Raw genomic sequence first — 25367 nt, forward strand, 5'->3', positions numbered from 1 at the left:
TATCTATCTAACTTACGAACACATTTGTTCCTGCTTTCATAGAATCCTGGGCAACAATGATACCTCCTACGATAGTCCATTTTCACTGACTGGCGATACGCTGTTTTATATGTTATCCTACAGAGAGAGAGAGCGAGAGAGAGAGAGAGAGAGAGAGAGAGAATAGAGAGAATAGAGAAGGCAAAAAAAGGGAGCAAGAAAAAAAGTTCGAATTACACATTCCCCATCTACCCAAGGACACGTATGTCTTCTAAGATGCATACCACATGTGTAGAAAAAGAATGATCAAAACTCATAACAAAACGATGACTAATGTCTACCATGTTCCTCCATTGTGACAGAGCAGTTACAAAATCATAAATCTAATCAAATGTGTAACTCTAATCCAGTGAAAATATTGTTTATTTTGTCAGTTTAGACATTATACAAAATAGACTAGGCTTTAGACAGATTCTAGGCTTTAGTTACAGAATTGTTTTGTAATACAGACTAAGAACCTGCCTTTACTGAATTATTTCACAGTGAATCAGTTTTGTCACTTATTTAGTCAGGTGTGTTGTCTATCTTAGACTGTGATATTATGTATGCATATCATCTACTTTATTTTTAGTGTATCATTTAAATGCAAGCCATTGAGTGTGTGTTTTTCTCACCGGTGTCGAACACATTTGTTGGAGCTCCAGGGTTCAGAGCAGGGCTCCTCATAAACCTGATCAAATGGCTGAGCATATGACTCTTTCACAGAGGTGGTAAAACTAAGGAACATGGAAAAAAGACACGCAATCTCAATACATTCTTCTCTTTATACAAAATGCATATACAAATTATAATGTGTCACACAAAATACAATGAATCAGTTTGCTAAATGTTTCCTGTCAAAAGGTGTGTTGTGTTTAAGACGTATGCACTGAAGTGGTTTGGTTAATTTTAACGTTGTGTTTGAGACTTACCTTTCCCATAGACTGCACACATTGGGATCTCTGGGGTCCAGGCACTCTGTCAGATTACATACAGAGCCCAAAAGAAACAGGACCACACAGATCCACAGTGACTTCATACTGCTGCAGGAAAAACAGGAGAGTGTTACAGGAGAAACAGAACCAATAGTCAATACATAAAAACCATACTGAAGCAGAGAACGAACAGAACCATTACTGTCTTATAAGATACGGAGAGGATGATGTGCACTGACAGCGAACACTACCTCACTTATATGTTTGGTTCCACATCAATTTCTAGAGCATTTTCCTTTATTTTATTTTGTTCTCTGTTTCTTTCTGTTCTCTAGAAACATTTGGCATGAGGTCTTCTCTAAGGAACCAGATTAAGTGTAATGAGCCATCTGTTTCAAGGCAGTTCTGTGTGCTTTCTAATGTGACTTCTGATATATTCGCTTTTGACAGATAATTACTGAAATAAGTATTATAAAAACTATTAAATTTAGCAACATATTCAAACAACATTTGATTATGTTTACATTACTGTACATGTACATAATATTATTTCATTGCAGCTAAGTGAAAACATATCTAACTTGACAGTACAGCCAGATAAGGCCATACTGTTCCCTTTTATCCTTTTGTTTTGCTTTTACACATTTCAAACTTGTTTTTCATTTAACTTGTCTAAACTAGATACTTATATACTAATATGTGCATAAGGCTTTCAAATTCATGTTCCACAGCACAGATTTATAACCAGCATTAACCAAATACATTTTTCAGTTTCAGCTGTATTATTAAACCGGATACTAAAACATGGTAGTAAAAAGTGGAGGGAAACTATGTTAATTACGGAATAATTATAATGTTTATCTACTATTAACAATCAAGGTACAGCGCGAGAGCGAGAGCGAGAGAGAGAGAGAGAGAGAGAGAGAGAGAGAGAGAGAGTGTTTCACCATCTGGTTTTAATCTAAGCGGATTTGACCCTGGGGACTGAATGAAGAAGGGGACAGAAAAGTCTCCCAAAGTATGTCTGAGACTCCTCTGCTCTTTAATACACTCACAGGACTATTAGACAGACAGACACATAGACACACACACACACACACACAAGTGAATCTGTTATTTTCATTATATTAATAGATAAATATAGAGTATGAAAATACCCAAGGAAATCATGTCTTATAGTTTGAAAAAACAGTGCTCATGAAAAACACTTATACTATTAATAAAAATAGCTATTTCATTATTTTAGTGTCAGGTTGATTGAATAATCTTTGGTTGTCCAAGGTAAAAGCACATTTGTTAACCAAAGCCTTTTAATAAGAGTAGAATTTCCTGTAAGTATTTCCATATTCCTATACGCAAATTTCTGAATGTCTAAAGTATATGTATAATGTTGTACCACTGTGATAAGCACACCATTAATGATGGTTAGAGGTTTATGACCAGAGAAACCACTTCAAAAGAAAGCAGACAAATGTTGAAAGTTTTGAGGTTTACAAAGAAAGAAAACGTCCTCCTATACCATTTATCATTTCTATCTCAGTCCCCAAGTTAAAATAAATCTGGAACAAAATTTAAATAAATAAGAAAAAAGTCACAAACACAGATGTTTATAAGAAAAAGCACAAGGTTTTCATTAAGGAGAACTGCAGGGTTTACTATTCATTGCACTGGTGTGGAGTAAATACTCTGTGTTTTTTTCAGCATTTTGCTTCATTAAAAGTGTTTCTGACCACAAAGGGTTCTCAAATAGTGGAAAACAGAGAGCGCACTTAATGATTATAAGTCCATGTAACATGACAATGTGCCAGAGTCATACCACATTACATAAATCTGCTCAAAGCATGTGTCTGGATATATGCATTTAGCTCTACAATAACAGTGTTTACATTGAGTGTCAGGGCGAAGTGAGAATCTCAAGTCTGAAAATCTCCATACTGATATATACTCCTAGATAATGTACTAACTTTTACATTTATTAGTTTTAGGTCTTCTTTTAAAGCTGAGGGAAAGCAACGACTTCATGATGTAGCTACTCTTCTACACAATGCCGATAACATCGCGGTGAGAACTTAGTGACGTGGCTTGCCGAAAATGTGTAGTGATTGAAGAGCTATGAGACCTTAAGGTGCCTGGGATGTTTCAGCACTAACACACTAATCAGCTATGAGTTGGTTCTAATGGATAAAGCAGACCATTTCTCCCTGCCCTCTCCTGCTTTTATGTGGTCTGGTAAAATGGAAAAGAGACATTAAGCTATACACAAAAACAAGTACAGAAAGAGAGACAGACGAAAGTAGAGAAAGGGGAGGGAGAGAGTGATAGAGAAAAACAGTAAAAGAGAAAAGATCAGCTTCAGGTTTTTCCCACTTCTTTCATCAATGCTTTGTTTAATTTTCAGACGCTAAAACGTGTCCCACATGCAAAATGAGTCCCATACGGTGGGCTATTTTTAGGCACCCGCATTCAGTAATTGAGCAGAGCTTAGAGACGTTTCCCAAGTTGAGTGAGGGGTCCACACGCATGTGCTCTGTCCATCCAAGCCAAAGATGTTCAATCATTTAGAGGACTTCACAGTGCTACTTTCAGAGCCACATGAGGACCTCACAAAAACAAGGGACAAATGAAACCAGATGTAGTGCACACGCTTGCTTCTTTATTATTCACTTACCTCATGTTTGGGATAAAGTCTCAGTGGTATGGAGTTAAATCAGATTCAGAACATAAACCCACATTCATACTTTTGCAAAGAAAAATAACACCCTGAATAATTCACATTGGATCAAAGATATTTGTAAATATAACTAAGCTCCAAGTCTTTTAAATTCAGCTTAAACAAAAAAAAAGCTTGATAATACAGCCTGTAAAATTTTAGCCAATGGAAATTCAGGGAAAAACATGAGAATAGCCCGAAAGAGTAAGCAAACTCCAACAAACCAAAATCTAATCAAACTCAATCTGGGCCATTGACACAAACATGTGTTTGAGTTAAAGCTTTACCAAGCATGTACCCATATTATTTTTTATTTTATTAACACCATATGAAAATGTCAGCTGCTCTTTACACTTTTTAAAAGTTTCGTGGTGAAGGGAACAACTGAAATCATGCTAAACTTTCTTACAGTGCTGAAAATATCTGAGTAAAAAAAGAAAAGAGAAATAGTTACTTGATGCTGGACAGTCTGAAATCTTGGTGTGTATATTATATTATAGCTTGACAAATAACTACACAGATATGTGTAGAGTCTTTTGAAGAGTAGTCTTTAAAGTTGTCTTAACAGATGTTTAGAACATTACCATTTTCAGAGATACAATATCTTGCAACGGTGACACATAAATCTTTACCTTTGACCTCAGAGATTTGTTGTCATTGGTTTGGCTTGAGTTTGAACCAAATTCATCTTTCTGATTATCCAGATGTTTACCCTGAATTTCTACAGCCTGAAGTTTTAGAAACCATTATTAAAAACCATGACTTTTAATGAACAGATTTCAGACATTATTTAATTCTATAACAAGGCCCCAATATATATATAAAATATAAGCATGTATTTTCTACACTGTTTTGTTTCGGGTAAATTTTGCATGAATGAGACTGTTCACCTGGGAACAATCAAGAACTGAGAGTTCAAAAGAGTTGGGTGTACAACTTAGCATGGAATACGTGTTTACTTACTTAAAAATGAATTTCACTTAAATTATAGAAAATGCAGAAAGCAAAAATGTACTTAGTTAGCCTGTTAAACCAGTTTGGAGTTAATCTCAATCACAAATGTCCAGTCACACCTCCTATGTTGGTTCTGGAAACTAAACTGGTGCAAATCTTACATATGGGAAAAAAATGTTCCTTTTGGATTTCCCATAATTCCCGTTCCCATAATGCAGAATTATGTTTGAATAACAAACTCCTATTTGGCTACTTATATTATGAGTATATGATGAAATTCTACACACAGAGCACATGGCACTTATTATTTCCTTTCCCCTTCTCCCTCCTGTTTGAGGCTCAGTGTTAATTAGGGGAGAAAATATTAGTCACTTTTTGGAACGAAGGGATGCGGAGAAAAGGAAAATAACAGAGGGAGAAAAATGACTGTGCCAACGACCAGTGATGTGGGGTGCAATGATGCAGGCAAAGTTTTAAATAACACCATACTAATCAAGTAACTGATTAGACTCCATCTACAAATGACAAATGTGGCCAAAAAGGAGATATCTTCTCAAGTTTAAACAAAACAAAACAGTTTACCCCAGTAACACACCAAAACAGCCAGTCCTGCTATGATTGATGGGGTGAACTGAACTGGAACCTAAGATCTCTTTTATTTTCGTAATCACCTCTGTTTAAAATCTATATATAAATAGCGACATTTAAACTGTTCGAAAACGAAAAAACAAATTTCTTAGTAAAACCACAATGAATGTTTGTTTCTCTATCAGAGAAAGTCAACTCAAGAACTGAAGCATGTTAGATTGCTACAAACCAGATACCATTAAAAGGAACCTTCCAGCTTTTTTTTCTCCTAAAAGAAAAAGAGTGCTAAGAAAAAGAGTGCTAAGTTTCTATATCACTTATATTTTTACAACTCTAACTTACTTTTACATTTCTGGCATTCAGCAGACGCTTTTATCCAGAGTGACTTATATTACATTACGTCTCATTTTATATAACTGAGGGTTAAAGGCCTTGCTCAGGGGCCCAGCAGTGGCAACCTCTGATATCTTGTGAGCCATGGAACATTGCTAGGTCATGTGATCATTTGGCCATGAAACATCCAGTATAATTTTACATATTAGAGTATGATTCAAGAAAACTAACCATTTATTTATTGTGGAATTAATCAATGATTTCTCTGGCCTCTATGTTATTAAACTACATGTCTTGTCTTTACTTACATAATACACATTCATTCATTCATTCATTCATACAACTACAGGAAATAATTTATCCTTGTCAGAGTCATGGTAGATCCTAAGCCTATCCCAGGAACACTAGGTATAAGGTTAGAATATACCCTGAATTGTATGCCAGTATATCACAGGGGACCATGGACACACACTCATTCACACCTAGGGGCATTTTTTTGACCGGAGAAGCCAGACGAAACCCAAGCAGACCAGAAGAGACCATGTAAAACTCCCCAGAAACAGTAACCCAAGCTCATGACTGAACCGGGGACTGTGGAGCTTTGAGGTGGCAAAGCCTGCTGCACCACCACGATAAACTGTCCCTAGAACAGAAATCACCCTAATGCATGAAAACAGCTTAATGATTTCCATAAGCTCATATTATTAGCTTTCAACCTATTGAACCCCTAACAAAAACAGCACAGTAAATAGAAAATTTGGCTCAGACTGAGACATACAGACAGAGACGCTGAGAGACTGAGGGAGAGATGGTTAATGATAGAGTAACCACAATGCTGGCTCACAGACTCAGTAAACCAGTGGCACCAGTAAAACCCTGTTACAGTAAACTGGAGTAAAATTCCATAATCCAACACATCTGTGCCTCTGTGCCAGTACAGAACACGCACTAACATCGTAGACCACTGCTGTGTGTGGCTACGGTTCAGTGTAGTGCCGAATGATTTGGGTTGAGGGGTGTATGCTTTGTTTGAGTGTGTGTAGGGGCAGCGTAGGCGTGTATGGCCCACTTCCATACACTCATCACACGTGGAGTCTGTGACTCAGTGGGACATATAGTAGAGTACCACACCCTGCTTTTCCATGTTGCATGTTCTAGTAACTCTGAAGGCTGTGGTATGGCAAAATCCTTCTGTTTTGATTGGCCGAAATCTTTCATATCATATTTAAATGTTTGTAGTAAGATCATTTATTAGTTCTTTAGAAGATGCTAGTTCTCAAGACCAGCTTGGTGCTATTACATTTATTTACATAAACTATTCCAATTAAAATGTTATGACTGCAACTGGCATTTAGGGGTGTTTGTGGCACAGCGTTGCTTATAAAGAGACGCTCTAAGCCACAAAATAATCCCCCAAACAGCCACAATAAGAGTGGAAAACACTGAGCTTGTGCTGATGCCACCTCTGTAAGCAGTGGAAGAAAAAAAATGACAGAGACAGAGTGAGACAGAGAGAAAGGAAGAAAAAAAAAGGAATAAAGAAGGACACCACACACACACACACACACACACACACACACACACACAGAGGTAAATATGATAAGTGAGTGTTTTTCAAGTGGAAAAATATAAAATATAAAAAGTGTGAGTGTGTGTGTGTGTGTGTGTGTGTGTGTGCGTGTATCTGTCTGTCTGTGAGAGATGTGTTTTTCTGGGAAAGAGTTTGTGGCAGGTTTATGGAGTGAGCGATGAAACAGCAGAAGCATCTCCACTCAGGATTTATGGAAATATCTGTGACTTTACTCTCTGACCTCTGAGGCTTCATTAGACACATTCATCAAGGTGATTTACAGCTGACAAAAATGTACACCTGAAATATACCATCCATGCTCCGCTGTCAGGTAAAACAATAAAAAAATTTCTAAAGTTAAAAAACCTCAGGCTTTTTATGCTTATACTTATCTGTTGTAATTTCTGTCACGTCACTGCTGTCATTACACTTCTCTAAAAAACTAGAGAAAATACAAAATGTACTAGCAGAAAATCAGCAACAACACAACAATCTTAAAGAACTTATACAAGTGTCTGTGATAATGCAAATGTTTCCTCAGTGTAAACTGTCAGGATTGCTGCTTACTGTCAGAGTGGAGTGTTAAAACCCCCACTGTGCACAGATCCCACTCATCATTACAAACACCTACTGCAATGGAAAATCACACAGCCTCAGTTCTACAGTCAGACAAATGCGTCCGCGTAGCTCGTACCCTTTCCAGGTAACAGCTCAACTTGGAATCTCTTTGTAGTCTCATATTTGTCACATGCTGTGGATTGCTCAGTTCCAAAAATCCCAAAATGTAAGATCTACTGCCTGATTTTCCCAGAATTAGACTGTTAACCTTGTTGAGTTTGGCTCTGGGGAACAGTCTTGAGTTATCCAATGCAATGCTCAGGTCTGTCATCTGCAAACAGAATAACAGGATATTGTGGCCCCTTTCCTTTGCATATCTCACTCTACAGCTCTTTCTAATGCTTCTCTCTCTATGAGAGTAGACACCACCCGTCGCGCATGCCATCATCAATATCTGTAGCAAAACACCACATGGGTGGTGTGAAAATGACAAGTGAAAAAAAATGTCGTATATAGAAGTCTAACAAAGAAATGCTTCCATGCTTTCCATTTACTTCAAAATTCACAAATATATCTGTATGCAAATGAATAATCTGTACATAATGTAATATATACAAGGACAACAAAACTGTTACTTGAGTAAAAGTAAGGAGACAATGCCAAAATCCTATCCAGCTAAAGGCAGAAGAAGTTTAGACCCAAAATCTGAAGTGTAAGTAAGAAAGTTTCTAAGCCTATATTTAAACAAACTCAAGTATTCAAGGGTACAATTAACTGGATTTAACAACCCAGACATCAATTTTTACGCAATCAAAAAGCAGTGTTAAATGAATTCTAAGCTAGCATAAACATCAACACAAAGCTAGCTAGCACATTAACCAAACATAAAAGTAAGTGTAAGCTAATCAGTTTTTAAAATCGACAACGCCTTGACAAGAGACAGAAAGTGGGGGGGTTCGGGGGTTGGGTGGTTGTTGGGGGGTTGTTTTGAATCTAAAAATAAAAAAGTTTTCAAGTGCTGAAATCTTTAATTAAGACTAAAGACTGTTTAGTACTTGAGTAAGGTATAAATCTTCCATAATAGTACTTAAGTACAGTAAACAAAGTACAATTACTTAAATATTTTCCATCCCCGTTCTAGACCTGCTGAGTTACATCACACTGTCTGCGTCCCTGCTGCTGAGAGTAAAACCTGGTTTATGAGTGCAGCAAGATAACAGCAATGAATTACTATGGCATATTTTTTAAACCAGGTTTCTCCCATTTAAAGTCATTTTAGCTTGCTGCAGCTGCAGACTCCAGGGGTACTGAAACTGTCCTGGTGCTTTGACGGCTTGTTTTGCTTCTCCACTGGAGCCCATATAACCACAGACTGCATGACTGTGGCTTCACTGGGCCTGGGACATGTGCTGGCCACACAATCACAACACACTTCTGTACAAATGTATGGTTTACACACACTCACACATTCTCTACCACATACATACACCCAAACCCCTGCTCACACAGCAAGAACGAGCCTTACACCTAAAAGAAGTGTGTCTTGCTCAGTAGAAGGGTGATGCTGAGGTTTGAGCCCTAAGCGAGAACATGACCATACACAACCATAATTATATGCAGTATATTTGTGCGGGCTAAAGCAAGCAGAGAAATGTAGAAATCTATCTAAGCATGGTAAACACTGTAAACGTACAGGTTACACCGCATTCAATTATTATAAACCTGTTTTGAGATCTTATTTTTTTAAAAGGCTGAGCTCTTTAATAGACAGACAGTAAAAGTTGAGACTGTTTCAATACCAGCACATCTGTGCATTCATTCAGGACACATGGATAAATGATGCCTTAGTGGTTTCTGGGTAGAAAAAGTGCACAAGTCTAATAAATGAAATTTAAACACAGGGTTTCTACAGACTTTCTACATTCAAGTACTTTTAAGTAATTCAAGTCGATCATTAGACTTTATATTGACTCCAGCGTAAAGAAAAAATACATATACGTTCAACATATGTATATAACGAAGAAAAAGAAAACATTTTTTGTACATGATAGTAGAGTTGAATATTAATTCTATATAATTTGTTTCTAAATAGTTTGTTATGTAGTTATAAAAGTTTGTAGATGCCTTATTTCAAACCTTTTGTGAGTGAATTGTAAACGTCAGTATGGTGATTCCATGTTTATCTCTCAATATACAGTATATCATATAACTTTTAGGCTGTTTAAGGTGTAACATTTAGGCAGATATAAGTTTGAGAGTATGTAATAAAATCATAATTGCAGATGAGAGCTTATTTGCCTCAGTGAGACCTGAGCACACAAATGGAAGAAATCGTTTCAAAAAGTGTAATGTGCTTTTGTTTTCTATCAAATGTTATTTAGGCAGTTTATGCTGAAAGATCTGGCACTTTCTATTTGTTTAATTAAAACTAAGTACATTTCAAACAAAAATCAAGATTTACAGTCATGTGTAAAAATACTACTCCTTTTGTTTATTAATCATGATGTTTCTTTAACACTAACACGTTTGAGTGAAAACTGGATGAATCAGGAGATGAGTACAATGTAATACCACAAAGTAATCAACAAACTATCCAAGTAATCTACTATAGGAATTTGTGGTTAGGCTGTCAGCGTGCCTTTTTCCTGAGACAAGACTGCTGAGTAACTGCTGCAGGAATGTCCGATGGAATGTTGACTCAATAATTGGTGAAAAAAAAAAAAGAAAAATCAGATGCTAATCTAACTGGAAGTGTTTATACATCATCTCTTCCTCTTCCGGTGCTGAACACATCCACTCAGAACTGCAGCACTGGTCAAGTGGAAAGAACAATACATGAAGCCATTCAGATAAAAAAAACAGGACTGATGAGTTGTCCACGCTGTGACCTTGCGGCCATGATGCTATTGTATCAAACACTCTGAGTCACACTACAGTGACATGCCACTTTCTAAATGATCCTCAAAGACTATATTCTCATAACTTTGCCGTGAATCAGAGACGGATATGACGGAGCATAAGTCTGTATAATCATCATGATTTGACTGAATTAATCTGAGCTTGAAATGACAAATTCAGGAAAGAAAAGCTCAAACATATAGTGGGGTTTAAAAGTCTGAGACTGCTGGTGAAAATGCTTCTGTTTAGTATCTTCTTCAATTATTATCTTTTGACAAGTTTGTGATTCCTAAGGGTTAATGAAACATTATTGAGTTTTACTAAAAAAAGGTTGACACACCTTTGCTTTTTTAAAACACAACATGTCACTTTTTTTATTTTATATAAAATCAGTAGTTTCTAACCTCATCCTGTTTCAGAACTGAGCAGCAATATGCCAAATTGTTATTTAAAGTAGAAGAAGTGAAGAAGAAACAGTAAAAATAAAACCCAACCAACCAACCAACCAAAAAAAAATCCTTACCCAGAAAGTATAGAGAATTTATACACTGATATTGAGTTTGCTATTGCTTTGTATAACTAAAGAGCTGTGTGTATAATCAATCACATACGCAATACAATACAGTGTAGAAGTTGAAAACAGAGCTCTAACCACTGTGATTTTATATACTGGAGTAGCCAAATATGTGACACATTGTATTTGCCTGCACTATATGTTCATTCCCAGCCATGTTCCAATCACAGTGAGTTATGCTAATGACTACTACATGATAAGTTACTACATGATATACATAAGTGGAGACTTTGGACTCCAATAATAAAGAAAATAATAAGCCATCAGCAGACCACAAGCTAGATATATCGCTAGAAACACTGCCCTGGGTCCAGAATTCACATTTAGTGCAAACAAAAAAATAAATAAATAACACTCAGCAAAATGAAAAAAGATGATTTTCACAATATAGAAACTATCAAGTTTGGATTTGTTTGCAGGAGGATAGCAACCCTTTGAAAAGTTGTAAATTGAGTAACATCTATTCCAAATGTAAGCTCTAATAAACAGTTTAGCTAGAGGAAGAGAAATGGCTCACTGAGGCACAGTTACTTCACAGTGAACTGTTTTTTTTTAAGGCCAGTGTCTTTAAAGATGAGTTTTGCTCCAGGGAAGATCTCAGACAGATCCATTTATCCTTCACTATCAGGAGGACAGATGAAGTCATCTCCATTCTATGTTCCAATCACATGGCCAGCTATGACATCATTTTTTATTATGTTTCTTATATTGGTCCAACATACATAATGGGGATACGGAAGCCTTCAATCTTATGGCTAAACATCTTTAAGTGACGTTACTTATTAACAAGCCAATTTTATCTTTTCTTTTTGCCCAAACAGTTGTAACTGTTTTGTTTGCAAACTATTGTACATCTCTGTGTGTGTGTGTTTATGCAATATAATATGCACATTAGATTTCATGCACGCACACACACACACAAAGATGAATGGTGGTCTCTAGTGTGTTTTCTCATCTCACCAAGGTTAAATTTGTTTCAGATTTCCGTGAGTGCAGAGCTGGCTGTAGTGTGTGTGTGTGTGTATTTGTGTGTGTGTATATTTAACAGTATTTTGGACTGTTGGCCTGCAATAAGAAAGAGAGGAGGTCCCAAAAGGACCCAAAGGATCACAGCTCCAGGCTTGAGACCCACCAGCTGTTCAGCTCCTCTGCAAAGTAAAGCCTAATATCCTCTTACAGAGAGAGCTGAACTCCAGACCTTGCACAAGATGCCGCCTAATGATGTTCATAATCATTATTAATGAAACCTCTCTGATAATGTTGCAAACAACAAGGGCGGCAAATACGCTTAAAGCTACATGTTAAGAAAGAGAGGAACCAGTCCTGTATGTGGATCTGTGCTGTTTTATACACTCCTGAAAATGAACTTAATCTAAGATAACAGGCAACAAGCTAACCACATCTGGAGCAAATTACTATTCTGTTGGCTGGCAAGTTTATTTGCAGACACTAATATGGACACCAATTCTCTCTGATGTATTAGGAGGCTTCTCTTTAAGTGTGCCATTCTCGCTTTTGTTTTATTGGACAGTTCTGGGCAAAGTCACAGGCACAGTAAAGAAATCCCATGCAGAAGTTGATCTTACACTGTAAACCCTTATTAACTCATAACAATAGATCTTTGAATGCTGACTTGTGCAGGAACAGAAAGGTGAGCTAAGTGCAGTGCACACCAATGATCACAATGCTGCTTTTAACATCTGGGAAGGTTTTTCTAGAGATATGGCCGACACATGGTCTGAAAGAGTATCCATGTGCTAGGGACAGAGCATTTTAAACCCTGGCTCATGCTCTTTCTCTGGGCCTCAGATCAAACTTTTAGCCAGCACTGGAGCTTTTAGTGAGCCAGGAAAGACATGACGAAACCACATTATTAGGCCAAAAATAATATGAATTCTTTTCTATTTTTTTAATCATATTAAATCATTTCATTTATTAAGGTGTTTAATAAAGCACACACTATTTTAAACCCAAATTGTCAAACTGGGAACAGTGGTAAAACGGCATTTGAGTCGAATTTGGTTTAGCGTTTAACTTAGTCCTATCTCTTACTTATCTTCCAGAGGAAGTCCAGCATCTGCCAGGGCATTCCTCCCCTACTCACTGATTTGCCCATTCAGTGGTGCAGAGCTCATCTAGAAAAATCTGGTTCTCGTTATAGAACATTTTATCGCATTTATTTTAAAAAAAAAAGAGAAAAAGAACCCTTACCAGATGTGCTACGATCAGAGCATCTGGAAGTTTGAGATTCTGACCAAAAAAACACACAGCACACTCAGTGTCTACCCTGAAGGTGACTCCTGGCAAACATTCCTGCTTTTCCCTCTCCGTCTCCCTGCACTGAGCGGATAATAAAAAAACTTAACCCTTACCACCTTTCCTACAATATAGAGCTATACAAACTAAAGAAAATGACTCAAAGTAATAGGAAAAGTAATGAACCAACTTAAACTGAACAGAGAGAACTTGTGTTTTGTTCTATTTATAAAAGACACCTATAGCTAACAACAAGAATGAAATATTCCAGACTTCTTTTTCAGTATATCAACCCATATTACAATTAAATAAATAATAATAACACATTACACTGCAAAGCTCTTAAATTTCCTGTAGATTATTTTAGATAGGTTGTTGTAAATGTTTATATTATTCCGTAGAAGAGATTTTTTTTTCAACTAAAAATGAAAAGTTAAAGAAAAATGTCATAGACTCTTTCAGTTGATTCATAATGTAAGAAATTGTTTACGTTGAGTAAAAGGGGAGGTGCCTGCTGTCTCGCTCATTTATACCCACAGCAGTGCAGGAAAAAAAAACAACAGGAAAGCAGCCAGGGGTGGCTCGACCGAAGCTTCCAGATGCTGAGCAGAGAGGATGTCCTGGGCAAACACAAGAGAGGACAAAGCTAAAAAGGAAAGAGCATCCAGGAACTTAACCTCTTTGGAATATTCCTACAAGGAAAGTTGGAAAAAAAATTCTCTCACAGTTCCTGTATTCAATTTATTTTCACTTCCAGGAAGAAATTTCTCAGAATTTCTGGTTTGAGAATACACATTTATATTATAATTGCTTACGACTGCTTACTACCTGAAAATCCTCTTGCCCCTAATTTGCTTTCTCTGTCCAGCAATATGGTGAAACCACAGAGCTGTTAGTATAATAAACTCTAACCCACTGTCCTATTCCTAATAAACACACATATTCAGACAAAGAGAGTCTGACACACACACACACACAAATCCTTGCCTCAACTTTTTCCATCTCAACTCTACGTGCATCACACTTCACTTACAGTTATGCATTTTCCGTTATGTAACAGCAGAAAAGAAATATTATTTTGGAAAAACAGAGAGATATTCTCCCCAACTCAATAAATAACTGTTAATATTCTGTTCTGTGCTGCTATAGGAAAATAATCAGTGACAACGTGGTGGGAAGCTGCCTGGCACAAAGTACAGTGTTACTTGACGGAAGATTATTTTCCTATAAATAGCATGTCCCAAATGGTTTTATTCTTCTCATACCACAGAAATATTAACATTTACAACTGAACAACATGTCATATGTTTTATCACTATATACTTACATTTAATGTCGTGGAACATCCATGAAATAAGTTAGTTTCTATTATTACTTCCATTATAGCAGCTAAAAAACAGTCATTCCCTCACTAGCTTCACTTTTTTCCCCTCTCTCTTGAGGGTATTAAGACAAAAAAAATGTTTTGGAAACAGTTTGTCAGGTTAATGTAAAATTCACGTTTTTGACACTTCAAGATTCCTTCCAAGAATGTGTAATAACCTTATATTATTATTGTGTTAAAATTGATAATGATTTTTTCTTACACAAAACATCACACTATTAACAATTGCAATAGATATATATGTTTTTGCAAAAATAAAAATATTGCCAAGTTAAGATGCTCCATGCTGATGGTCTGAAATGGACTGTGGTGAAATAAAATCATCATGCTTTGACATAATACAAGTTTAGGTGCAACTAGATGATGGTTTTAAGATTATAAGTTTTTTTTTTCTCCCTAAAAGAGTTTCTGATTGTTTTTTACTTAACAACCCTGCCATTTTAACAGAGGTATGTAGGCTTTTTAAATACATTATAAATTATTTGTTTATAAAATCTGCAGCATTTTTCTGCCCAACAAAAAACTCTAGAAACAATAACATTAGATGTAGCATATCTATCTATCTATCTATCTATCTATCTATCTATCTATCTATCTATCTATCTATCTATCTATCTATCTATCTATCTATCTATCTATCTATCTATCTATCTATCTATCTATCATTCTGATAGATCATTCTGTGAACTCAACTCAAAAGCACTGTAGTATCAATATCAATGTGTTTAACAGAATATTTCCTAAATGTTACAGTTCCAAGACATTTCAATCTGTCAGGGTTTCCAGGTGTTCTGACTGTATTTTTTTCACCTAACAGATATAATGGTAATGTTTCAAGCTAACCACAAAAATAACATTATGGAAATTTTACAACCACAACTAAAATATTGTGGCAACGTTGTAGGAACATTAACACAAATGTATCTTTGATATATATTTTTGACTAACAGAGAACATCGTGTGACCAATAACATTGTGAAGTAAGCCATTATTTCAGAAGATATTTTAAGTATACAGCAGAACCTATCGAAGCGTTTAGTGAACATATAGGTGCAGGTAAGTGTATCATCCACACAAGCTCTCTCTACAATGCAGGATTATTTCCTCTTTTTGGAAAAAAACATAATTTTTATATGTGTGTGAAAAAGAAGCCAAAAGTAATACATAACTCATAAAATAACAAAAGCAAATTTTCTCTCTTTCTTGATAAAAGAGTCATTATGGCTTTTCTGCAAGCGTTTTCCTGGAAGGAAGAAGAACCTTTTTTTTCTCACAGCACTCTCTTTACGTAAACCATTGAGTTTAGCTCTAGGTCTACATTTCACCCTCAAAGTATCAGATTTCATACTGTTCCCCTCCGCAGACGTGAGGCTCCCTCGCCCCTCTCCTTTAATTGGCCCTGGCTCCTATGCTGTGCTACTCTCCAGAGCTGAACCACCAAGCAGGAAGGTCCCTCACCACAGCACACACACTGCGGCCAGAGCGGCCCAGCACAGGCAAGTCCAGTGCCAACTAAATGCATTTGAACCCAACCAACTCTCATTTCATAGGCAGCATGAAGGGTCTGAGATACACATCAACAGCATGAATAAAGAAAGTTATATTATACAGATCAGCTCAAACACCCAGCGAGTACATGACAAATACTGTTAAACTGCATAGAGACTATAAAGACAACCAGGTGCTGCTTACTGGAACAGAAGGATGAGGTGAGCGATGTACAGTGTATAGGGAAGGTGGAAAGAGAAACGAGAGGAAAAACAGACTCTATATGAAAAACGGACCAGAAGTCAAGGTGCTGAGCGGCTGCCAGGCTGCAAGCAGCTCTGCTCTGAAGTTTCTGCGTGGCTACAGAGCACATGTGTGACAGAGGCTTATATATGTGCATGGTAAGAATATAAATCATTGAACCCATCATTTACACATACCGCCATTCAGTTTGTTATCTCTGGACTGTCCTCAGATGACAGAGCAATAGGACTCATCATGTTTTAGTCATGTTTTGGCATACATGCAAATAACACTTGATGAAAGTAGAGGTTTTGGTCTGAACTATGTTCTGTAAAAAATAGGAAGAGGGGGTACTCGAGAAGTGTTTGCAAGAGCATGTTCAAATCCCATCATTGCTACAGCTATCCAAAAGCAAGAGGCAGAGAATACCCTCTGGGTGGAAGGTTTGGCACAATCTCTCTCTCTCACACACACTCCCTCTCTCTCCCTCTCTCATGTCAATCACAGAGACACTAGCCAATTAGATATCTCTTAAAATGAGTATATTAATATAAATACAAAGGCGTGATGTGAATTACACTCCAGAGCTAAGCTGTCATTAAAAACTAATCAGCATGTTCTGATTCAAGAATTCAGCAGTGATGAAGGCTAATGATGATCGCCTCAACAGTTTATTTAAAAATAAATGTCTGCATTTCCCCCTGTCAAATAATTTAATGCTGACATGACTGCTGGTGTCTTACATGCCATTTAATGTCATCTTCAATTAATGTGCAGTTGTAAACCAATGATAATACAGCACAATATACTGAACCCATTTTATCGCTTACATGGTCATTATAGCTGAGAACTGTTCATCTTAACAACTTTTTATGCATAAATGATATCCATAAAATTAAGCTAAATACAGGGCAAATACTTAAACCTGATTTTGAAAAACTTTACAACTGATTATGAATCATTAACGTGAACTACTGAACCTGGAGAGAAATCAGTCAGCTATCATAGCTGTGGAAATCCCAGGAGCTGTTTCTGGTGTCTGTTTCTGATGAGAGGCTCAGCTGGGTGCTGACCAGGTGAAAATTGTCTGCTGTGAAAATCAGTTATGCTACCTCTGCTTCCCAGATGCTGTTTTATTTGCTACTCTTGCCAGGTACCTAGAGCTCACCGAAAACTCCTGTTCCAAGTCTGTACAGCTCCAGATATCAGCATAATGTGGTGGGTTAAAAACATGTGGAAAAGCCTTTTACGCTGGGCAGGTGGGTCAAGCAGCCATCTTTCCTCTGTGTAGGCCACAACAGCTGTCGCTGTGATCATTAAAATGTTTCATGTTTTAATATGTTGATGCTGCTCTTGTGCAAAAAACTTCCAAAACATCAGGAAAATAACAAGGCAAGATGTTCTGCTTTCCTCAACAACCAAAAAAAGACTGATGGGCCATTCTGATAGGACTTCATACATTTCAAAATGGAAATACTGTAGGAGATGCTACAACACAGGCAGGACAGATAATCTAGTGATTTTATACACACACACACACACACACACACACACACACACACACACACATATATATATATATATATATATATATATATATATATATAATATATATATATATTATAATATATATATATTATAATATATTATATATATATATATATATATATATATATATATATATATATATATATAATATATTATAATATATATATATATTATATATATATATATATATATATATATATATATATATATATATATATATATATATATATAATATATATATATATATTATAAATAGGAGATATATATACCCAGATATCTATACTTCTCAAAATACCAGCATTTATCTCAGGGTTTGTCCTAAAGCATATTTTTGTATTGTATTGTGTGCCAATATTAATATGGTTAAGAAAACAGTCCTAAATTTAGAACTGTTACTCTTAAGAGTTTTGTTCAGCCCACATATAGAATTAGCTGTTATTTGGACCCACCACAGAGTCTTTTACAATAACAGAGTCTTTGAAGAAACACACAGACATTTGAGAAGAAACCAAATGAACTTTATAACACTGGCTCAGAGTCTAATTCTCCAGTTACTTGTATATTGCACATTATTATTCTGTGACTCAGACATTTCAGTAACCCTAAAAAGGACCCCACCACCACACACACATACACCACACACACACACACACACACACAGTATACTTGTTAGGACCATCAATTGACATAATTATTAACAAAGCTAATTAAAAAAACATTTTCACATTTTCAAAAAAACAAAACAAAACAAAAACATGTTCTTATTTTAAATAGACACTACGGTGTTGGTTAAAAAAAATGTTATAGATATTCCTATACCCCCTCCCATCCCCCCAAGACACACACACACACACACACACACAAATGAAAAAGCAGCACCAAAGCAGCTCCCAGAAACAAAGCAATTTCCTCAGCACTTTCTAATAGAGCTCAGTAAACTAGATCCAGAACCTGAACTAACTTTGCTTTCTTATCCTACTATAAAAATGAACAAACAAACTTTTCAGCTCATTAAAAGCTAACTTTGTTTAAACATGATTAAATACAACTGAAAATGCTTTTTCCTCTTCCATATACATGTATATATAATGTTTGCAAAGGTTTTAAGGATTTTTTGTAAAAGATAGAAAGTAAGTATATACATCATAGGCTATCTATCAGTAATAATTAACGGACGTCTTGGAGCTTAAACCCTTTGTATTTTATGTAAGTTTATATCATAAACATCATCTAATATCAATGAATAGCGATTATTACTGCTGAAATGCATTACTCGACCAACAACTTTGAGTTTACTAAAAGTGATCCCAAGGCACTGTATTGAGGATTAAAATCCATCCAAATTTTTAACCATTTCAGTTCAGTCAAAGCAGGCTGATGTGTTCATATTAAATCCAGCGGTTTGGGATACAGCCAGATGTAATATTGCTTTAATTCCTAACGCGGTTGTCATTGAGGGTGACTGTGAGGGTGTTAAGCTCTTACCTCAGCTGCTGAGCCGCATTAGTGTTTCTGTAGGGTGGATGAAGGTGTGGATGAGCCCGGGTTCACAGATCAAGTTTTCAAAAAAAAAAAAAAAAAAAAGATAATAATAATATTAATAATAATAAATAAATAAACTAATAATAATGATAATTTAAAAAAACGTTCCAAATGTCGCAAAAAAGTTTTAATCCGAAAGTACGCTGTTTGTCCTCGTTTGGTTGTGTGTATAGAGTCTGTGAAGCAGAGAGAGTGAGACGGTAAATACAGCTGTGGTAATGAACCACAGGGAGGAGGAGTGGGCAAGCCCTCATACTAACCTCCCTCTTCTCTTCTCTTCTCTTCTCTTCTCTTCTCTTCTCTTCTCTTCTCTTCTCTTCTCTTCTCTTCTCTTCTCTTCTCTACAGTTAACCCACTGCTTAACTTTATCTACATTAAAGTCTCTCTAATCACTTGATAGATTCCATAACACCAATACCTCCTGAGCTACCATAGAGGTCGATGTTAAATGGCATACTGTCAAACTTCTAAAGGGTGTATATTACTAGCATAACAACATAGTTGAAATAAAATAGCATCAGTGAGATGATGAGCTAAAACTGGCCATTGAGACAATGATTTCCGTACAAACAGCAACTCCAGCAGTGATAACTAATTCTCTTCCTTTTCATCCTCTGCTCATTGCAGATAAGCAAGTCAAACCCTGGACACCGTGTACACTCAGACCAAAATAAGAAAAATAAGATGGAAAAGAAAAAAAAAAGTAAATGCAAGCTGGCAAGACTGCATTTTGTCTTTGTGTTTAGAGAATAAAAGAAATGTAGAAATGTACATTTAAAGCATTATCCATGGAGACTGAAAAATAGTGATAGTACAAATAGGTCAGGGTCTCAATATCATAATATAAGTTAAAATCCTGTTAGAGAGCAGTTATTACAAAGAGACCTTGGGCACAGCAACAAAAACAGTACGAAATCCATCACCACTGAGTATGTACAGAGAAATCTTTATGATTGATTGAATATATTGGTGTTGTTTTGAATTTAGATCTCTTTGTATGAAGTTAAAAAAATCTTCAAGCTCTTCAGATAGTATCTTGCATAACTTTATTATTTTGGTGACACAAAAACATTTACAGAATTCATCAATCATTAAGATTTCTCTGTACATATAAGTATATTAAATGTTTAAAATGAACATAGAATTAAAACCATCCTTAAGTATAATTATTTCTGGGTTATATTTCAGCTAAGCTGCTTAATGAACCATTTGGCTTGAATGTGAAATCTTTTAGCTAATCCTCCTTATATACACTGACATACACTGATAAACAACTGTATAATAGTTTGGTTAGAATTTGTTATTCTTGGCTTTAAGCAGAGCTTTTTGAGAGAAAATAGAATATCTGGAAAGATTATTTTTTTTAGGAGATTTGTTGCAGCAATATCACAAGACGAACAGCAGGTGGCAGAAGTATGTCACGATTTTCTATACCTGATTGTTTGTTGGGAGAGTGACGTCATCTGCAAAGTCTTTAGCACTTCCGGTGTCATGTCTGCGCACACGTGGAGTTCATGTTATATTAGATTATAGAGGTGTATTTTATTATTTGTGTGTAATATAGTAGTACTGCCCTGATGATTGGCTTGTTTAGACTTTCTAATCACAGGCGGAGTTGATTTACAGCGTTAACTACCGGTATAGAGCACAACAGCGTGTGCTGATTAGCTAACAAAGCAGAAGTAAGTAGTTTTGGATCTTTTATGACAATTAGTACAATGTCAGAAACAGCATCGGAGAAGAGCCGTGGACTGAAATTTGCTGAGCAACAGCTTCTCCGTCACGGCTGGGAGCAAGGTGAGAAGAGACACCGTAGTGTACTTACTTCGGCTTATGGATATTGGGATACTGACTGTTGCTGTCATGTCTTACTTTAATAGGTAAAGGTCTTGGAAGGGGTGAGAACGGCATCTCTGAAGCAATCAAAGTTAAAGTGAAATGCGACAAAGGAGGGGTGAGAAGAGATGCTTCCTATCACCTGTTTATATAGCAATATCTCTAACCGGTTAAAGATGACAGTGGATCTTGTATCTAATGTGTAAATCTTTGATAAATCATGTATATGATATCACTGGCAGATGATGCTCTCAGATCATTTAGTGCATGTGTTTGCCTCTCATTCAGGTTGGCCATAAAGAAAGTGAGCAATTCACATTTCACTGGTGGGATCATGTGTTTAACAAAGCATCTGCCAACTTGGCTGTGGAGTCAGACCAGGTAGGTGTCCTAGAACAGACGCACTTTTATACTTATTAGAGTCCATTTCTCCATTAGGCCACGTATTAGTCCATTTGAATTAGAGTGAAAATTGTTATGTGTGGGTTGTTTGCTGTTTGGGTGAGTTCACACTAAAATGTCATTAAACAAACTAAAAAGCAAGAAAAATATCAGTTGAGGGGCATGTACATCTGAAAAAAACTATTTGTGAAACATGTTTATTTATTGGTTAAAAATACAGAGATGGAAAAACAAATCTTTGCAGAGTATGTAATGAAATCACCAAAAAAAAAATCACTTGAGCATGTAAAAGACATGCTGTTCAGTAAAATGTTAGATAGTTATATAAATAATTAGTTTTAAACGTTTTATGTATGCCCCTGTGTTTTTCTCTTTTTGTTCATTTGTCCAAATTTACAGAACACAGCACTACAGTTCTGTCCTTTGGTTCAGTTTTTGTCTAGTGGCTCACTTTAGCAGCTCACATACACAGAAAAAAATACACAGCTGCTCCTGATTTTACTGCATCTGAACTGTGCTAGAGTTTGGAGACCAATATGATGTCAAAGAGACTAAATGCTGTATATATGGAAGTATCCTTAAAGTATTTTAGTACAGAAATTCTAAAACTCATGTATTCATCTCCACAGTGTGAACCATCAATGACTGTAAAGCATTCATTTTTTTCTGAAGTTTGTTGACTAAACTACTTCAATGCACAGCACATTATTTAGCATTTGTTTTTATTAAAACCTAGAATGGGGTGGTGGTGAAGAAAATGGAGGAAGAAGAAGATGGAATGATTTCTAACAAGAAGCCACGAAAGGCCATGATGAACAAGTCAATGCTTTATGGATTCTTTGTCAAGGTACAAGCTTTATCAGCTTTACACACACACACATACATATAGTAGAAATAATTAAATGAACGCAGCCACATGATGTAATATTTCTAAAGATGAAATCATCTACCACAGAAAATACATTATCAGTGTTTTTTATTTTGCTGTGCTCCTGAACTCTAACCTTTCTCACTCCTATCCTGTCTGTTCCAGTCTGCGACGCTCCTGTCAGGGCAGGAACAGCCTGAAGTAAGATCATCTGGCTCTGAGGACAGTAGCTCTGAGGATGAAGAGAAGTTAGACCTTTCCAGCACCAAGAAGTAAGCGACCAAATATAACTAACTCTGACACACTTTTTACATTTTAATAATGTCTGAAGCTCACTTGCTACTATGTAAAATGTCAAGAATACTTCTTAATGGTTTATTTTAGCTTTTTTCATTACACTCAAGTGCTCAAGTGATTTTTGTTGTATGAACAAAAAAAAATGTGTGCACATAAACCATTGCAAGTGCTCCTTCCCAACTTTATAAATAAACTGTATCTTTTGATAATAGATAGGTAGATAGGCTGATGTTATTGCTATATAAACTCCAAAAAACATTTTTTTTTTTATAAGTGCATAACCATGATTATCTGGGCATATGATTTTTTTTTTTAAATAAATTGATCTCTAAACAGGATTAAATATATGACCTTTTAATTTGTATTTTCACACATCCAGTTTATCTGATGCACAGCTGATGAAAGCATGCGGAGGACGAACTGCACATAAGTAAGGACTACACATCACACTATTTCCTCAGTTGTACTGTACTGTACCACGGAAGCCTATTTACACTATATAGTCAAAAGTATGTGGATACCTGACCTGAGGTTCTAAACAGATTTTGAAGCACAGAATTGTTCACATTATTTGTGTAGGTTTTAAACTCTACATTAGACATCAGACTAATTAATAATTGTCAACGCCAGGTACAGTTTAAACATATGAAAGGAGGCACCAGATAAACTAAAAGCTCAGTAGTATTTTTTTTGTATATTTTTTATGTGAAGGTGTCAACAAGATGGAATACAATTAATTGTGAACTTTTCTCATTTGCATTGCATCTTAATCATTACAACAAATTTTATAAAATATTCATGGCATTAAAGGTATTTATTTTTTTTTTTAAAACTCTAGAGGTGCCAGACATGGTCTTACAATGAGTGCCAAGCTAGCCAGACTGGAGCAACAAGAGCAGGAGTTCATGGCAAAATATGGCAAGAAGAAGCAGATGGACAAAACCACACCTTTGACTGAACCGGCACTCACTGAGCTTAGTTCTGCACTAGACCAGGAGAGGGCAGAGAGAACCGAACAGAAGAAAGCCAAAAAAAAGAAGCAGCGCTCAGATGAGCCCAAAGAGAATGGCGTCCAAGACAGCAGTGAAGCTTTACAGGAGCACAATGACGAGATATTGAAAAAGCGAAAGAAACGGTCAAAAGACAAAGGAGATTTGGAATCAAAAGATGCAGCTGATTCTTTTGTGGACCCTGAATCAAAGAGAAAGAAGAAAAAAAACAAACTTTTGCAGGAAAAGGAAAGTACAGAGATGCAAGAAGAGATAACTGAACACCCTCAAACAGAGGACAGCGTCTCCAAGAAGAAGAGGAAGAAGAAAAAACACACTGTGCTGGTCAGTGAGGAGTCTGCAGAAATAACAGAGAGTCATGAGCAGCATGAAGAGGGCACTGCTGAGCTTCACCCAGCACCTGATGCCTGCAAGAAGAGGAAAAAGAAATCCTCCAAAGCAAATAAAGACAAGTCGCCAGCTACAGAAATGGACAGCTGCTGTAGTTTAGACACCAGTACAGTAGAGATTGTAGAGAAAGAACAATCCCAGTCAAAAAAAAGAAAAAGCAGAGAAGTGGAACCGGAGGCGGAGACTGAGAATAGATCCGTAAATCAACCATCTGAAAAAAAGAAGAAGAAGAAAAAGAAGCATGCTGAGTGATGTGGTTTTCTGGTGAATTATATAAATATGATGCTGTATTTTGAACTATGACTGGAAGTTGTATGCATGCTCATTCATGTAGTTGTCAGATCAGTCATGAAGATGCAGGTCACAAGCTTCAGTTAATGTTCACATCAAACATCACAATGAAAAAAGTGTGATTTCTGATTTGTGCTGCATAAAGTGGATGATGAGTGAATTTATGGTCTGAAATATTATACCTCGAGATCCCTTTTTTTTTTTAAAGGGGATCTAACCTTGGTGCTATTTGTACTGCATTGAGTCATGAATTTTTTTTTAATTCATTTGTCTATCCTGTTCTTAATGAGTGCATTTCAGGCCTGGTTCATTCACATCAAGTCCTCTCAACTCAATGACTTATGCAGTGAACAATTTTAATCATTTTTTTAATATAAATTTTTAATTTACTGCATTTATATTTTAGATTTAAAGGCCATTTTGTTGAAATATACATTTTAATTAACATTTTGATTTCACATATCCTGTATCAGTATGATCTAACAGTCTGTTTCTGTTGCTTACAGTCAAAATATAAACAAAGCAAACATGACCATAAAATTGATTACTGGCTGACCCTAAGTCTGGTTCTAGAGCGAGATGGACCATGTGAATTTTATTGCTTATTAATGATGATTACTTGAATCCTGTTTTGTTGTGTCCATGTTCAGATTTTAATTTCTTTGTCACATCAT

The 25367-nt window shown here is 36.1% G+C and overlaps 2 protein-coding genes across 5 annotated transcripts in view; one reads left to right on the forward strand and one right to left on the reverse strand.

The window, feature by feature from the left end:
- The window catches only part of pear1 (platelet endothelial aggregation receptor 1), a 32688-nt gene extending 12905 nt beyond the window's left edge, over positions 1-19783 (reverse strand). For 2 of the 4 annotated variants that reach the window (XM_058400124.1, XM_058400108.1), the window contains exons 1-4: positions 19543-19783; positions 951-1061; positions 654-755; positions 17-117 (exon numbers count right to left, since the gene is read on the reverse strand). In XM_058400124.1, the coding sequence (XP_058256107.1) occupies positions 17-117; positions 654-755; positions 951-1057 (310 nt within the window). In that variant the 5' untranslated portion in view covers positions 1058-1061; positions 19543-19783. Of the gene's footprint in view, positions 1-16; positions 118-653; positions 756-950; positions 1062-13349; positions 13366-19542 lie in introns of those variants that run through there. The other 2 variants (XM_058400116.1, XM_058400123.1) reach the window with 2 other exon arrangements.
- Positions 19784-21061: 1278 nt separating this feature from the next.
- On the forward strand, positions 21062-25233 carry gpatch4 (G patch domain containing 4). Its single transcript, XM_058397069.1, has 7 exons — positions 21062-21396; positions 21480-21553; positions 21724-21816; positions 22574-22684; positions 22871-22977; positions 23382-23432; positions 23841-25233. Exons 1-7 carry the CDS (start codon positions 21303-21305, stop codon positions 24652-24654), a joined length of 1344 nt encoding a protein of 447 aa, XP_058253052.1. The 5' UTR covers positions 21062-21302; the 3' UTR covers positions 24655-25233.
- The last annotated feature ends 134 nt before the right edge of the window (positions 25234-25367 follow it).

This window comes from Hemibagrus wyckioides, linkage group LG01 (genome assembly GCF_019097595.1).
Source record: "Hemibagrus wyckioides isolate EC202008001 linkage group LG01, SWU_Hwy_1.0, whole genome shotgun sequence".
Classification (NCBI taxonomy): Eukaryota; Metazoa; Chordata; class Actinopteri; order Siluriformes; family Bagridae; genus Hemibagrus; species Hemibagrus wyckioides.

Coding starts and splice junctions, on each gene's coding strand:
- gpatch4 (XM_058397069.1), top strand. CDS start 21,303: ATGACAATTAGTACAATGTCAGAAACAGCATCGGAGAAGAGCCGTGGA. Junction 22,685..22,870: donor TTTATGGATTCTTTGTCAAG/GTACAAGCTTTA, acceptor TGTCTGTTCCAG/TCTGCGACGCTCCTGTCAGG. Junction 22,978..23,381: donor GACCTTTCCAGCACCAAGAA/GTAAGCGACCAA, acceptor TCACACATCCAG/TTTATCTGATGCACAGCTGA.